Source organism: Pinus tabuliformis, chromosome J (genome assembly GCF_031772625.1).
Source record: "Pinus tabuliformis cultivar Carrire ecotype Pingquan chromosome J, CPIR1, whole genome shotgun sequence".
Taxonomy (NCBI): Eukaryota; Viridiplantae; Streptophyta; class Pinopsida; order Pinales; family Pinaceae; genus Pinus; species Pinus tabuliformis.
This window is the reverse complement of record NC_142295.1, coordinates 205,880,523-205,895,850: the sequence shown is the minus strand read 5'-3', so window position 1 is coordinate 205,895,850 and position 15,328 is coordinate 205,880,523. Positions and strand designations below refer to the sequence as shown.

Below are 15,328 nucleotides of genomic sequence, written 5' to 3'. Positions count from 1 at the left end.
TATGTTTAATCCTTCAAATTTGCTAGCTCAAGAGCAAAAACACATAATAGAAACAACCGTGAAAAAAAGAAAGAAACTCGAGGACATTTTTATTCTCATCCTTTCTATTGTTGAATAAATATCGAGTTTATATTATAATTGATTTATCCCTTAAACTCTCTTATTTCATTTATCATACTCTCCATCTCTAATTGCGAGTGAGTTCTTTATGATATCAATTTATCATGCCCTATTGGATTTCGCATTTTTTACATTTGCTACAAGGAAGATGGTACAAGGAGATTCTATTGGCACAGGGCATGATTCATTGCACGTCTCTCTTCCACATGGCAACATATAATAACGTTACTTAAATTAAGTAACGTTATCGGGATCTTTGAGGGACATAATACTGCATTGCTTATATATGATAAAGCAGTTGTACTGAAAATACCAAATAAATGCAACCGTTGAAAAATAAACAAGAAAAAGAGAAATCTGAAGGGAAAAAAGAACTTGTGTACATTTGTGAAAGAATCAACCCTTAAATTTCAGTGTAGAAAAATATCTTCAGTATCATATTATGATACCCATAAATCCCATTGATATTATAACTATCTACAGATCAAGAGTAGAGGAAAGGCTTCCTTTCAAGCTGATGCTCAAATTTTACAGTGCTTGTATTTTAAAGATCATGTTGGTAGTAGAGCTTAAATCTCTCCCTTGCATATCCTAGATAGTTGAAATCAATCTCTGCCACATTTGCCTGCAAGTTCACCCAAGAAAATTTATGTCGTATTACAAATGATCGAGATGTAAATTAAAAAGAGGAATAAAATACCATTTGCTAGTCAGTTAGCCTCTGATGCCCCAAGCAAAACCAAGTTATAATAACAATTTAACTTTGCACCATTCTAGTATGCCAGAAAACAATTGTACAAACTTAAACAAAAAACGTACAAACTAACCGTTACATGCCATAAAAGTACCTTTGATCCAAATTATCGTCATTCTAAAGCTAATATGTCTACGAAATAACAATGACCCAATTGTCGATCATGTCTTCTAACACAATAGAATACAATATTACTATAAGATGAAAATTTCATATCCTTATTGACACTTTCACATGAGGGAAGACATAATCACATCATTGATTGATTAGTTCTGAGGATCCTAACTTTCTGTTCATCTTCCTCCAAAAGAGTTTATATGAAGATGCTATAAGTGGATACAGTGTTCTCTCATAAGTTTCCAGTTTAATAGGTCTAAGTAGGTACATGGCTTGTACAGCCCGCCCTGACTCATAATAAATCAACCACCTACTTACGATCAAACTCATGAACAGCAGTAACCTCCTCAATTCAAATACATGTTTGTATGGCTATTGAAAGGAGGCTAAGACCGAAGATTTACAATCAGTCTTTTATTGCTTCGGCCCTATTAAAATCTGACCAGACACCTGTCATTTCAGGCATCAAGTTGAGACTTGCAGTTACAATCGATTGACACTAACACTGTTGCCAGTTGCCTGGAGTCTTATCCTTTTCGGTGCGGTCTCATTCATAGCTTCATTCAATCCCGCGGCTTTGTGACAGTGACAAATTAAAAGTGTTTCTCGATAATCAATCTTCAAGATCAGGCTCTGGAACAGTGGTATAATGCAGTTTGAAGAGCATAGCTGTGACCATGCTTATCATGTGCTTATGGTAGCAAACTGAACATACACTGCGGTGGATTTATCATGTGATGTGATATGATTGACGAGCAGCTGTCTAACGTATATCCATTATGGGCTTAACTTCTGGACACGGGTACATTGCATAGCCAAATAAACCTTACCATTAACCTTACAATAGTTCGCATATTATATAGCTTGAGCGCCAGACTGTAAGGTCTAAACATTTATTTTATTTTGGTTGTAATGTCTAAACATTTATTTTATTGAAAAGTCTAAACATTTAAGTTATTTGTTTTATTTATAGTCTAAACATTGATGGTAAGGCCTAAATATTCATTTTCTTTTGGTCTTTCATTTTGAGGCTTAATTAGCAGTTTCCCGTAATCATTTTGTAGAACACTAAATCTATCATATAGTTGTGTTGAATTACTGAAGTTCATTTTGAAAACCTAAAGAAGCATTGTGACTGCAGACAGATCTTACTGGAGTGATTGTGTTGGGTTTCATTGTTCTATCACTTAGACCTATTTATGATTTGTGATAGTTGTAATTGACTGCAATACAAGTTGATGTTTGCATGCTTGTCCATACATATATGATTATCTTGACATCTTTGTGTTAGAAAGCTAACAGATGCAGGTGCTTCATAGCTATATCTGAACAACTATAAGACGTATGCCAGTGGGCTTCCTTGGGAGGAACTTGAGACAATTGCAAGAAGGTCATAGAGCTGACCTAAGGCATCTAGGACTGAGCCATCATCAGACATCAGTGCTAGCAGCATATAAACCGGTACTTGTAGCAACATTGATTGATACATTCTTCAGCACCGGTGCAAGAGGATAAGGTCAAAGGCAACTTGGCACAATTGGTTTGGGCCACTGCTCCATGAGCTTCTTAATGCATATTCATTCATGAGCATTGGAGTGTTTGTGTCGAGGGCAACAATGGTTGTCGTACAGTGACAGTGTCAAGGTTGACAGCCAAGGTTTGTGGTACAGGTTGAACAGAAGCAAAGATATTTGTTGACAGTTGTACAACAATCAGAATTGTTACAGAGATTGAGAAGACTTGACATTGATATACTAAGCAGACACAACAATGATTATATTTCAATATATTTTGTAATGATTTAGAGCACAGGTGGATCCAGTGTGAAAGTTGTGAAACATGGTCCATTAGTGTGAGTTGAAGGTTGGAGCCTTTAGGGCAAGTGACAGCTTGTTGATTAAGGTGGTGCAAGGCAGGAGAGCGGAGTCTCTTTCAAGTCAGAGCCTAAGAAAACTTCAGGGTGCTAGGGTGGTGCTAGGGCAGGTTGGTGCCTGCACAAGGTGTTCGTGCAACTTTTTAGTCGAAGCTGATAAAACACATCCAGGTTCGAATGCTTCCCTAGAGATCATCACAAAGGCAAGGCGGTAGGGCGATGTTACGAGACAAGTCATAGCTGCACCGGTTTTCCCACATTGGGTTTTTCCGAGGACTGTTGCCCAAAATATGTGTGTCGATGTGTTCACTGTTGATTCTTGTGCATGTGTTTGTTTCTGTATTATGGTGTGATATCTACAGCAGAATTTATTTTAATGTTCAATGAAAGATTTTCATTAATAACTTATTGGGAAATAAGTAGGTAAAATAAATCAGTTGTTGCTGTGATAGAATTTTCACATGATATCAAAGCAAGTAATCAGAGACAGGAAGGGAAAATCAATTATGGGTCGAGACCATGATGCAGAGGCATCTACATCAGGAGACTCGCACAAATTTTCAGAAAATTGCACAAGAGAAAGTGATTTTGATTTCTCTATGTTGGCTTCTAGGATGGAAGAAGAAGTGGCTTGTGTGACTAGCTCTGCATCATCAGAGGTATGGTATATATACAGTGGAGCCTCTTGGCATATGACGGGAATCTGGGAATGTTTCTTAGATTATCGGGAGGAGAAGATGAACTTTCAGATCACCATGGGGAACAAGGCAAAGTATAATCTAGTAGGGAGGGGTACCATAGTTTTTCAAATAGAAACGGAAGAGCGGTTCCGTGCTACCAATGTGCTGCATGTCCCAGGATTGGGGATGAACTTACATTCCGTGTCGCAACTTCAAGGCAAAGGCTATGACGTTTTTTTCATCAAGGAGAAAGTATACGTCAAACACCCAAGCTGGAAAAAGAGAGTGCAGATCGGGATCAAAAGTAACAGGTTGAACAGACTAAAACTAGAATCACCAATGGCACTAATAGGCAGTCATGGAGACAAGGATTTGAATGAACTATGGCACAGAAGAATGGGATATTTGCACTATGGGGCTCTGAGAATTCTCAAGAACACTGTAACAGGAGTTCCGGATCTTAGTACGAAACGAGATGATATATGCAGAGGATGTGCTCTAGGAAAGTATGCTAAAGCAACATTTCCTAGAAGTAAAAATAGGCCCAAGGGTGTACTAGGATTCATACACTCAGATATCTGCGGACCAATGTCCACTAAAGCTCTTAGTGGTGTTGAGTACTTCCTCAACTTCATTGATGACCACTCAAGGAAAACTTGGATTTATTTTCTGAAAACCAAGGACGAGGTTTTCTGTCGATTCAAAGAGTTCAAGGCTCTGGTGGAGAATCTAACTGGGAAGAAAATAAAAGTTTTGCGCTCAGATAATGGTGGAGAATCTGACGATAAGGACTTCACTGATTTTTGCGCTAAGGAGGGCATCAGAAGAGAGAGGACAACTCCTTACAATCCGGAGCAGAATGGAGTAGCAGAAAGGAATAATAGGACTATTGTAGAAGCAACTATGGCCACGATGTATGATCAGGATATGCCAAAATTCTTGTGGTCAGAAGCATGCAACACAACAGTCTATGTTCATAATAGAGCTCTTCATCGGGCATTGGGCAAGATTACTCGAGAGAAAGTCTTCACAGGGAAGATGCCTGAAGTCAATCATTTCAGGATATTTGGGAGCTTAGCATATTGCTGAATACCCGAAGAAAGGAGGAAGAAGCTGGATCAAACTGCAGAGAAAGGATATCTAGTGGGATATAGCGAAAACGCCAAGGTATACAGAATCTATCTTCCAGGGAGTGGGAAGGTAGTAGTTCGACGAGATGTAAAGTTCATGGAGGATAGGGCTTTCAGAAATCTCGAGAAATGCCTTCCAAGGAGCAGTCAAAAGAGGAACCGTTCGTCAAACCTCTTTAACCAACGGAAGAAAAGAATTCTTCCTCGGGTTAGGAAAAATCACAGGATGAGGAGGAGCTAACAGAAGCACCTGCTGGCAAAGGAAGAACGAGTAGGGAACTTCGTCAGATTCTGCGAGATGCAGAGGATTTCATCGGTGCGCCAAGGAACAACAAGAGGGAGCAAAAACAACCAGATAGATATCAGGCATTGGTAGCTCAGGATGGGGAGCTTGCCAGTTTTTCAGGAGGCAGCTCAACATCAGGTTTGGATGGATGCGATGGTAGAGGAGTACAACTCCATAATGGTGAACAATGTCTGGGAGGTAGTGCCAAGGCCTCAAGAGAGATCAGTGGTAGGTTCGAGATGGATCTACAAGATCAAATACGCTACAAACGACAGTGTTGAGAAATACAAAGCTAGGTTCGTGGCTAAGGGGTATGCTCAGAAGGAAGGAATTGACCACGAAGAGACCTTTGCCCCAGTAGCCAGGTATACATCTATTAGAACCGTGATATCTCTTGCAGCACAAATGGGGTGGGAGATTCATCAAATGGATGTCAAAACGACATTTCTGAACGGAGTGATAGAAGAAGAGGTATACATTGGACAATCAGAGGGCTTTGAGACACATGAGAAGAAGTCTCATGTATGCAGATTGAAGAAAGCCTTGTATGGGCTGAAACAGGCACCTAGAGCATGGTATGGTTGAATCGATGGTTACTTGCAAAAAATGGGATTTGTCAAGAGTGACGAAGATCCAAATCTCTACTATCTGGTTGTAGAGAATGAGCCTCTAATCTTAGTATTATATGTGGATGATCTCTTCCTGACAAGATCATCGAGGCTCATCGAGGACTACAAGAAGAATCTAACCACAAAATTCGACATGAAGGATTTGGGACGAATGCATTATTTCCTAGGGTTGGAAGTTTGGCACAAAAAGGGGGAGATCTTCCTTAGGAAAGGGAGATATGCTACAGAAATCCTGAAGAGATTCAGGATGGAGGACTATAAACCCATGGCTACTACAATGATCACCAACTGGAAGAAGATTGATGCATCAGAAGACAAGGATGTTGATCCCACCTTATACAGGCAGCTCATGTGGTCCCTGATGTATCTGGTCAATACCAGGCTAGACATTTGCTACGCTGCCAACACCCTCAGTCAGTTCACGGTGGAGCCAAAGAGGGTGCACTGGGCAGCAGGCAAACATGTTCTCAGGTATTTACAGGGAACAGTCGATTATGGACTCTTATAAACCAAGAGTAAGGATATCAGATTAAGTGGATTTACTGATGCAGATTGGGTAGGAGGTTCAGTGGATCAGAAAAGTACCTCTGGGCACTGTTTCAACATGGATCAAGAATGACCTCCTGGTGCCGTGGGAAACAGAAATCCGTGGTTCTGAGCTCAACTGAGGCAGAATATATGGCTGCGAGCACAGCTTCGTGTGAGGCCATATGGCTTAGAAAATTGCTCATGAACCTATTTAGAAGAAAGATGGAGGCGACCAGGATCATGTGCAATAATCAGAGTTGCATCAAGCTTTTTGAGAATCTAGTGTTTCATGATCGGTCAAAACATATTGATATCTGGTGTCACTTTGTCAGAGACTGTGTCCAACGAGGAGCTGTACAGTTGAGCTACACTCCTACAGGAGAACAGGTGGCAGACATCCTCACCAAGGTCCTTGTAAGAACAAAGTTTGATTACTTCAAGGAAAAGATGGGGATGATAAAGAATCCATTTCAATAGCAGAAATGGAGGTGATGTTGCAGTGCAGTAGCAGTGAGCAGTAGCACGATGCAATATGATGAGAAGAGGATGCAGTGCAGATGCAGTGTTGGGAAGAAGGACCAACAATAGCACGGATGCAGAGGGACTTGCAGTGCAGATGCAGTGTTGGGAGAAAGGACCAGCAGCAGCACGAATGCAGAGGGAGTTGTCGTACGGATGCAACAGCGGTAGAGACAGAGCCATGGGCAACAGTACAAGGTGTAGCAGTGCAGAGGATGTTGGGTGGGGAGGCCTAGCATCAGAACAGGGACCGGTGCCGAATGATCAGGGTAATGCTCAGTGTGGAGTATTACTAGAGCACAGTGCTCACTAAGAGGGAGTGTTCATTTGGGGTAGCATCGGATGTGCTCTAGCCATGAAAATTGGTGGAGAGGCTAAGGCACATGAGATCTCCAAGACCTAGAAATGGTTTGGACAGGTTGAAACCGGTTTGGGAGATATTAAAATTTTTAATATTTTTAATGGAGTTCTTAAGTCTAAACTTAGGAAAAATAAAATATTTATGGGTATTAATATAAAATTAGGTTAGAAGGTTCCAAAAGTCATGGATCAAGCCAAGTCTAATCTAAGCCTTGATTAGAGATGTAATCTCGATCGTTGATGGACCAACAGGAAAAGTATAAGAAGAGGCTTGAGGGTCAGTTGGAGAACACACTAAAGGAGACCAGTCAGTTTGTTTTCTAGAGCGGGTTTAGCTGAGAAATTCGAACTAGTGGTCTGGAGAGCAGCAGGAGGCAGCGAGTACGAAACAGAGAGTCGGGAACAACACCAGAAGACCAGCGCAGAGATTGGAGAAGCAGACGCAGAGGCAACAGACTGCGCAGTCACTGGAGGGTCTACGTGGGTGACGCAGAGAGGCCCAGTGCTGACGCAGAGAGGCAAGTGTTGACGTAGAGGGCCTGGGAGCTATGCAGAGGTCAGCGACCTTGACGCTAGGACTGGGACAAGTGCTGGAGAATTTTCTCTCTGTTGGGTAAGCCAGTTTGGCACCCAATTGTACTGAAGAATTGTTGAATAATAAAATCCTCCCTTGCTGCACCGGTTTTCCCACATTAGGTTTTTCCAGTGACTGTTGTCCAAAATATCTGTGTCGATGTGTTCACTGTTGATTCTTGTGCATGTGTTTGTTTCTGTATTATGGTGTGATATCTGCAACATAATTTATTTTAATGTTTACTGAAAGATTTTCATAAATAACTTATTGGGAAATAAGTAGGTAAAATAAATCAGTTGTTGCAGTGATAGAATTTTCATACATTATTCTGAAGAATCCAACTTGTTGACTCCTTGAATATTGAAGAGGGGGAGTCTATGCAGTGACAATTGCACGTTTGGAAATCTATCATTGACAGGTTGATAAATGGAGAAATCTTTAGCTTAGCATTCAACATTATGAGCAAGTTCAATGAAATAACTTTGGCAGGCGAAGTTGCGAACAAAATAAAAAAAAAAAAGTTCCATGTCATGAATCAACCGTGGCAATCCATATGAAACATAGGATATCAGGGGGAGATCAGTTGTTGCAGCAAGCAGAGGAAGGCATGTTGACAAGGCAAGCACAGGTAGATTATCGGTCCACAGGTAGCAGGTAGATTGTCAGGGGGAGTCACCCTTTGCCATTGATGTCAAAGGGGGAAAGAAACCATCAGAGGAAGATCGAGGCATGAAGGTAGGAGTAGTGATCACAAGGGGAGTATGTGTGTTGCCATCAATGACAAAGGGGGAGATTGTTGAATGGTGTTGTCATTGATTTCAATGCATGGTTGGAAACCCTAGCTCTAGGGCTTGGGTTCCCTGGAGTATGAACATATACCACACTTGTTGAGGGTTTTTGAAGCAACAAATCACTGAGTTTTCTCTGAAGATCCTTATCAATGGATTCTCCTCGTTAAGTTAATTCCGGTGGCATGTGGCACGCCATGTGGCTCTTCACGGTTTGAGAGATATTCCTTTTTGAAGTTGAAGCCCCCAGTGTGTGGGAAAAAAACCCCAAAAGGATGATGATGTGGTAGCTCTTAGGTCAAATTAAATGTTGAAGTGCTAAGACAAAAGTCTATTTTGGAGAATTTTCAATTTAATTTAAAAATTCAAAAGTCATTTCTTAAGGGTTCCAAATTATTTGACTCCAAGCCAAATCTATATTAAATTTAATTGTAAATCCCTCCAACGGCTCATTGGAAGTCCCTTCTTAAATCAAGAGCAAATTTATTTAAAGGCTTAAGGTTAGCTATTCTAGGTATGTACACAAACCGATTATTCTTTTGTGATCAACATATGAAATCTCCTTCAGCCCTATGGAAGATTGTCATATTAGTTGAAGTGGCTTGATTTGGTTATCATCTATTTTTGCTAGGATCTGATCTATCTCATTGGAGGAGTCTTACTTTAGAGTTTTGTTTTGGTGTTTGGGATTCGTTTGAGCAAAGGTTTGTTGCGGGAGGAGACCAAAGAAAAGTTGCACGTACAATCTGTTTGTCTTGTTACGCAATTCTTGGCACTTAGTTGAACAAACCTATGGCAATCTCTGCCTAGGGTTTCCTTAGGAGATAAGGCTCGGTCCAATCTCATGAACAATAGTGACCTCCTCAATTCAAATACATGTTTGTATGCCTATTGAAAGGAGGTTGAAATGGAAGATTTGTGATCAGGTCAGAGCCTAATAATGCTTCAGGGAGGCAAGGTGGTGCTAGGGCAGGTCGGTGCCTGCAAAGGGTGTCGGTGCAACCTTTCAGTTAGAGGTAATAAAACACATCCAGCTTCGAACTGTAAATTAATTAAACGGATTATTGCTACAACAACCACGCAATAATCGCGCCACAATTTTCACAAAAATACTGCGGAAAATAAAAGCGCTGAAACAGGCACACACAAAAAATATGACAATTATTTTTGGACCAAAGTCCCTAAAAAAACCCAACTTGGGAAAACTGTGTTGAGAAATCCATTATGGCAGCAATTGATTTCTCTTATTATGACATTATCTTGTGACATTTAATTATTGGATCTTCTTCAAATTATTTTGTTCTTATCATCAAGACTAATGCCAATAAAGAAACAAGAGAGGACACAAGACATAAGCACACTGCTAGGTAAAAACCCCTAGAAAGGGGAAAACCCAGTCAATAACTCTTCCTTCAGTAGATTCAAATCACAGTGAGAAAACCAAGACTCTTTAACCTAAACCTTTCTCCATCAAGTCAACTTTTTAGATGACATAGCCTTCTTCCAATACTGATCTTCTTCAATCATAAAACTTCAACTCCTGCAACCATGAAAGCTTTGGTCCTGCAATTGTAATAGAAACAATCTTCTTTTTCCTTGCGGTATAGTCTTCCCTTTTATATGCCAAAATAGTCTTCTTATTAATCTGTTCCTTTCTTGATAGATAGCCGAATTTCAGACCTTCTTGTAATGTATTAGAATCTATCCCAAACTAGGTCGAGTTCCTTTCCTATATATAGTGGTTGGAGCCTGTATTTTGAGGCTGACATGATAAAATGGAGGCCGACTTGATAAGTGATGAAGTCGACTTGCAAGGAGACCAAGGCCGATTTGATGGAGGAGATGTAAGACAAATATATTTTTCTTTCTTGACTTTAAGGAGCCCAAGAAGGGTCTCTTATAAAAATAACTTTTGACTTTGACTTAATAAAAATTCTAGAGCACTCAATGGGTGCTTTTGACCTATGGACTATTGACCCAAGCATGGAACCCATGCTTTAATAAGTCAATTTTAATAATAAAATTTTCTTTTGACAAATATATTATATCATGACTCAAGTACAATTATGAAGACCAATACTAGTTACATTTTTCAACACTCCCTCTTAACTAGGGAGGTATTCATAATTACATATATATAGAGGTACATGCAAGATCTCGAAATGAACTACGTAGAGTTCTAGTACACTCAGTGCTATAGACCAAGTACCTGACCAAGGTAATCTATCTGGGTGGGACTAAGATCGACTCAAGGTTTCAACCAGTCTAGGTAGCATTAGGCTTACTTGCTAACCATTAACCTAAGGATCTAGGTGCGTATCCAAGGTCAGAGCTCCATGACCAATGCCACCCTCCCTCTTCAGGATCTAGACATCAACACATAAGTTGAACAAATTTCCTCCCAAGCATCCACCATTAGATGCTTCGACTCTCCGTATCAAACTAGATATATCCATTTACCTGTACAAACACAAATCCCAATTAATAATAAACTTTCAAATACACATATACAAGTAAACACAAACCTTCAAGGCTCTTAATCATCTTGACGCCACTTGGTTATTTATATTCAAATATTCAAAGGATTTTCTTCCTTTCTTCTTTCATTCCTTCAGTAGCACCAAGACATCCTCTATTCATTCTCTGATTTCTTCTAAATGGTATTCATCATGACTACCATAATATGCCTCTTCCTCTCAACTGGGGAGATGTATTATTTTCTTCTAACCATGCTCCCTCTTAACTCGGGGAGATTAACCACTTCCTTCTTCTATAACATCGAAGAACCTTTTATGACTCCTTCTAATGACATAACTTCCTTCACCATTATCATCCTCAACATCTTGAGGATCATGTACCTGCAAAACTTTAATAGCAAGTACAACCAAAAGCAAATATACAAAGCATGACATTAATTATATCAAAATTAAGTCATCAAAACATTTAAACTTTAGACATTAGACACTAGAAATTAGACATTAGATACCTAAAATTGCTAGGGTTTTATTATAAACTCTAGACTTTAATTGCAAAGCCTTAGATAATAAACTTTGCTAGGGTTTTTGTTCTAAACCTAGATACATTGATAATCAAGTTATCCTACTAGCATATGCATATCTAGGGTTTCATCATTGAAACTTATATCAATACTTAGGTAAACTCTAGAAACATATATTATTATATCAAAGTTAGATACACAACAATCTCGATCAAGTTAGTGTTTCGATTAAGCGAAAGCATACATTCCTAGGGTTTCATTCCTAGGATCTTCTTTTACAAGGGTTTTGCTTATAAACCCTAATTTACCAAGCCCTAAGAATCTAGGATTTCGACTTATCGGCAGCAAACCCTAATTTATCATAGTCTTAATGATCTAAAATTTTGGTTTATATAAAATACTAGGATTTTGTCATAACAATACCAAAACCTTAAATATTACAAGAATGGAATAACCCTAAGAGGACTAGGGTTTCAACATCATTGTTAACATATCTTAATCAAGGATAAAATTTCATTATACAAACCCTAAGTAAACTAGGGTTTCATCGACATACCCTTAGGTTAGGGGTTTTACAATGAACCCTACGATTAGGGTTTCATAAACAAAATATGATGAGGGTAGATTCAATCTAGAGATTAATCATCCTAACAATATATAATCTTAATGATCCTATAGAAAACCCTGGACAAGAAAGAGTTAGTAATCTAAAGCAAAATTAAAAATGATTACACCTCTTAATGAAGAAGATTAACTACAAATTTAGTGGTCTTAAACATATCTGGAGATGCTCTTTACAAACCTTGTAGGGTTTTTCCTTATTGAAGGGCTCCAACTGAATCATGACAACATCTTCATGGTTTATTTGAATCAACTTTTGTTTAGTGTCCATGGATCCAACTCAATTTACCCTTCCTATAATTAACATGTTTGCCTTGTTTCCTTTGATATATATACCTGTAACATTCAAAACACAACCCAAAAAATACAAGTACAATAGCATAATATCTATCTAGGGTTTGCATCACCTTGAATGAATTCCAAGGGATTTAGAGTACGAACCCTGACTAAATCTAGGGCATTATGTCAAAAACATCATTCAATATTTCGTTTCATAAAGAATTGTCAAATACCTATAAGCCCTAGATATCATAGGTTAGGAACAAGAGTATAAGGGTAAGGGTTTCCATATGTTCAATTTTCATCACAAAAGAAAACTTGAAAACCCTAGAAGCAATTAAACCCTAAAATTTTTCATACTTTTAACAAATGATTATGTTATACATACCTTAAGATTACTTACCTCATTCTTGAAGGATTGATGTCCTTTGCCTTTCTTCTTCTTCTTGCAAACTGAGTACACATTGTTAGACAATTAAAGCATAAAGAATAAAGATAACACTTACTTGACTTTGATGAATGACTGCAAGCTGGTCCAAGAAATGTTGGAAGTTATAAGGTGTTGAGTCAACTCCTTTACAAAATGATAGACTGCTTTATAGAGATATCGAGCTTGTTCAACGAATTGTTCCTTTCTTCAATTGATAGATCATGTTTTTTCTGAATTAGACTTCAAGACAATTTATTCTGTGATCCTTCAAGTCGTCTTTTACTGAGGCTCGGGCCTTATATATATATATTCTTGTCCTTCCACAGGGGTCTCGAATCCTTTAATTTTGAGGTGACAATAACTTTATAACAGTCCTATAAATGCTTTTGAATACTTCGGTCTTGTTTCGGAATATATAAGAGTTCTTGATTGGGTTTTCCCCTTTCTAGGGTTTTTCCCTGGCAGTGTGCCTATATCTTGTGTCCTCTCTTGTTTGTTGATTGGCATTAGTCTTAATGATAAGAACAAAATAATTTGAAGAAGATCGAATAATTAAATGTCACAAGATAATGTCATAATAAGAGAAATCAATTGGTCAAGGTGAAAGGCAACTAGAATATCACTAAAATAAAAAGTCTCATGCCTAGTCTTCAAGACCGAGCTACCTAGGAGGACCGAATTAACATGACTCAATTCTGAACTTGATTAGGCCGCAAAATTGGGTAATTACGACCATAAACTAGAGCTTAAATTATAACAGTTGGAGGAATCCAAATAGCATTTTGAAGGACCAGAAGTCTAGGCTACAAACATAAGACCAAGCCAAGTCTCATATGAAAGGGATCAAACCTTTGTTCATAATCCCAAACTTTGAAATACTCTAAAAATCTGAAGTTCTGAGGTTAACACAGGATTAAGGTGACCGAGGATTAAGGTGATAAACTTCACACGTGTGTGTGTGTGTGTGTATGTGTGTGAGAGAGAGAGAGAGAGAGAATTGCGACTTCGTGTACTTGATAGAGACCTTCCTCTCCTTCGCTAACCTTTTTCTTCTTATCCCTTGAATTTCGCATTTTTTCTGGCCCCGGAAGATTTAGATCGAACTTGATGAGAGATAGCTACAAATGAGGTCAAGTTGTTGTCTTTATATAGGAGTTTTTACCCCTAAGTTAGGCTGACTTGTTCAGCTTGAGGCCGACTTGGTGGAGGAGGCCTAATTGACCTATTTTACATTAAAATAAATTTCATTCTTCACAAATGAAGCCTAAGAAGGGTCTTTTACATTATGGCATGGACAAGGATATTTGACATAAACCCTAGAAGCCTTCAATGGAGGCTTTTGACCTAAAAACAATTAACCCAAGCATGAAACCCGTGCTTTAATAAGTCAATTTCTTTAATAATAAAATTTATTTTTCTTTCTTTTGATAAATACATTACATCATGACTCAAATACAATTATGAAGACTGATACTAGTTACATTTTTCAATAGAAATTTCTCATTAAAAGACCATAGTAAAAAATTACTTGCAAAGGTCCAGAAGTCCAAAGCTACAAAGAAAAAATTAGAACAAGAAAAGGAATGTGTCGAGAAAGAATTCAACGAGAATCTATTAGAGAAGAAGAAATTTTACGCTTAAAGGCCTTAATCAAAGGTTATTAAAACAAATAAGGGGTTTCAAAGATGAAAAGGTTAAACGTCGAAACACTAAAAATAAGGTTGATGAATAAAAAACTAAAGAACTTTTATGTCTCGAAAATCATAATCAAAGTCTACTCACTCAAATTAAAAAATTAAAAATGATAAAAAAGTCATTGAAAAACAAATTAGAAGAACTTATCACAAAAGAATCATCAAATTCTTTAGACATAATAGTCCAAGTTGAAGAAAAAGGAACAAATACTGATGCAGTCAATATCACAACTCAAGAAGATGACAAACCAATTGAAGTAAAAACATATTCAAATGTTGCAATTCAAATGGTGAGAATTTCAAGTGAATATTATGTAACCAACTCAACAACATCAGTCCCTGAAGTAAAACAAGGAATTGTCACATGCATGATAAGGGAGAATCAAATCACAAAAGCTCCTTATTGGCATCAGAATCACAAGAGCAAACATTTCAATCAATCTGTGTATCTATATCATTCAGAACATAAACAACAAACTTGTGTTTCAAAGAATACTAATGTTTGCAAAATACAATCTTATGATAAAAATTTATTAAAGCAATCAAATAATTGCGAAGTTCCGTAGAAGATTGATTGATGATGGTTAGATCCCTTCTTAGTATTGAAATTTCCTTGCACCCTAGGTCTGGTCTATGGCTAGACTTAGCACACAAACACACTAGTAGTGTTCAACCAAAACAACTTTGCATGGCAGAAATATAACAATAGTGACACAATAGAGTACACAAATATATGTGGTCCAAAACTTGTTATATTAGTCCTTCAATAAACAATCATAGGGCTCTCGTACCAAGGATCATGGCCCTTTATGAAACCTGATACAAACTAGTATACACATTATACAACTAGGGATTGAGCTCATCTCCTTTAGACCCTCAATCTGCCCAACAAAATCAAAGACAAAACTCACAACTTACTTGTTGGTTGAGCTCCCTTTCCAATCAACC

General features: G+C 38.1%; 1 protein-coding gene across 2 annotated transcripts in view; it reads right to left on the bottom strand.

Annotated features, from left to right (window-relative positions):
• Window positions 1-449: 449 nt before the first annotated feature.
• LOC149226401 (putative choline kinase 2) overlaps window positions 450-15,328 on the bottom strand; it is a 200,608-nt gene continuing 185,729 nt past the window's right edge. For both annotated transcript variants that reach the window (XM_089375287.1, XM_089375286.1), the window contains one exon: window positions 450-745. In XM_089375287.1, coding sequence (XP_089231413.1) covers window positions 665-745 — 81 coding nt within the window. In that variant the 3' untranslated portion in view covers window positions 450-664. The remainder of the gene's footprint in view (window positions 746-15,328) is intronic.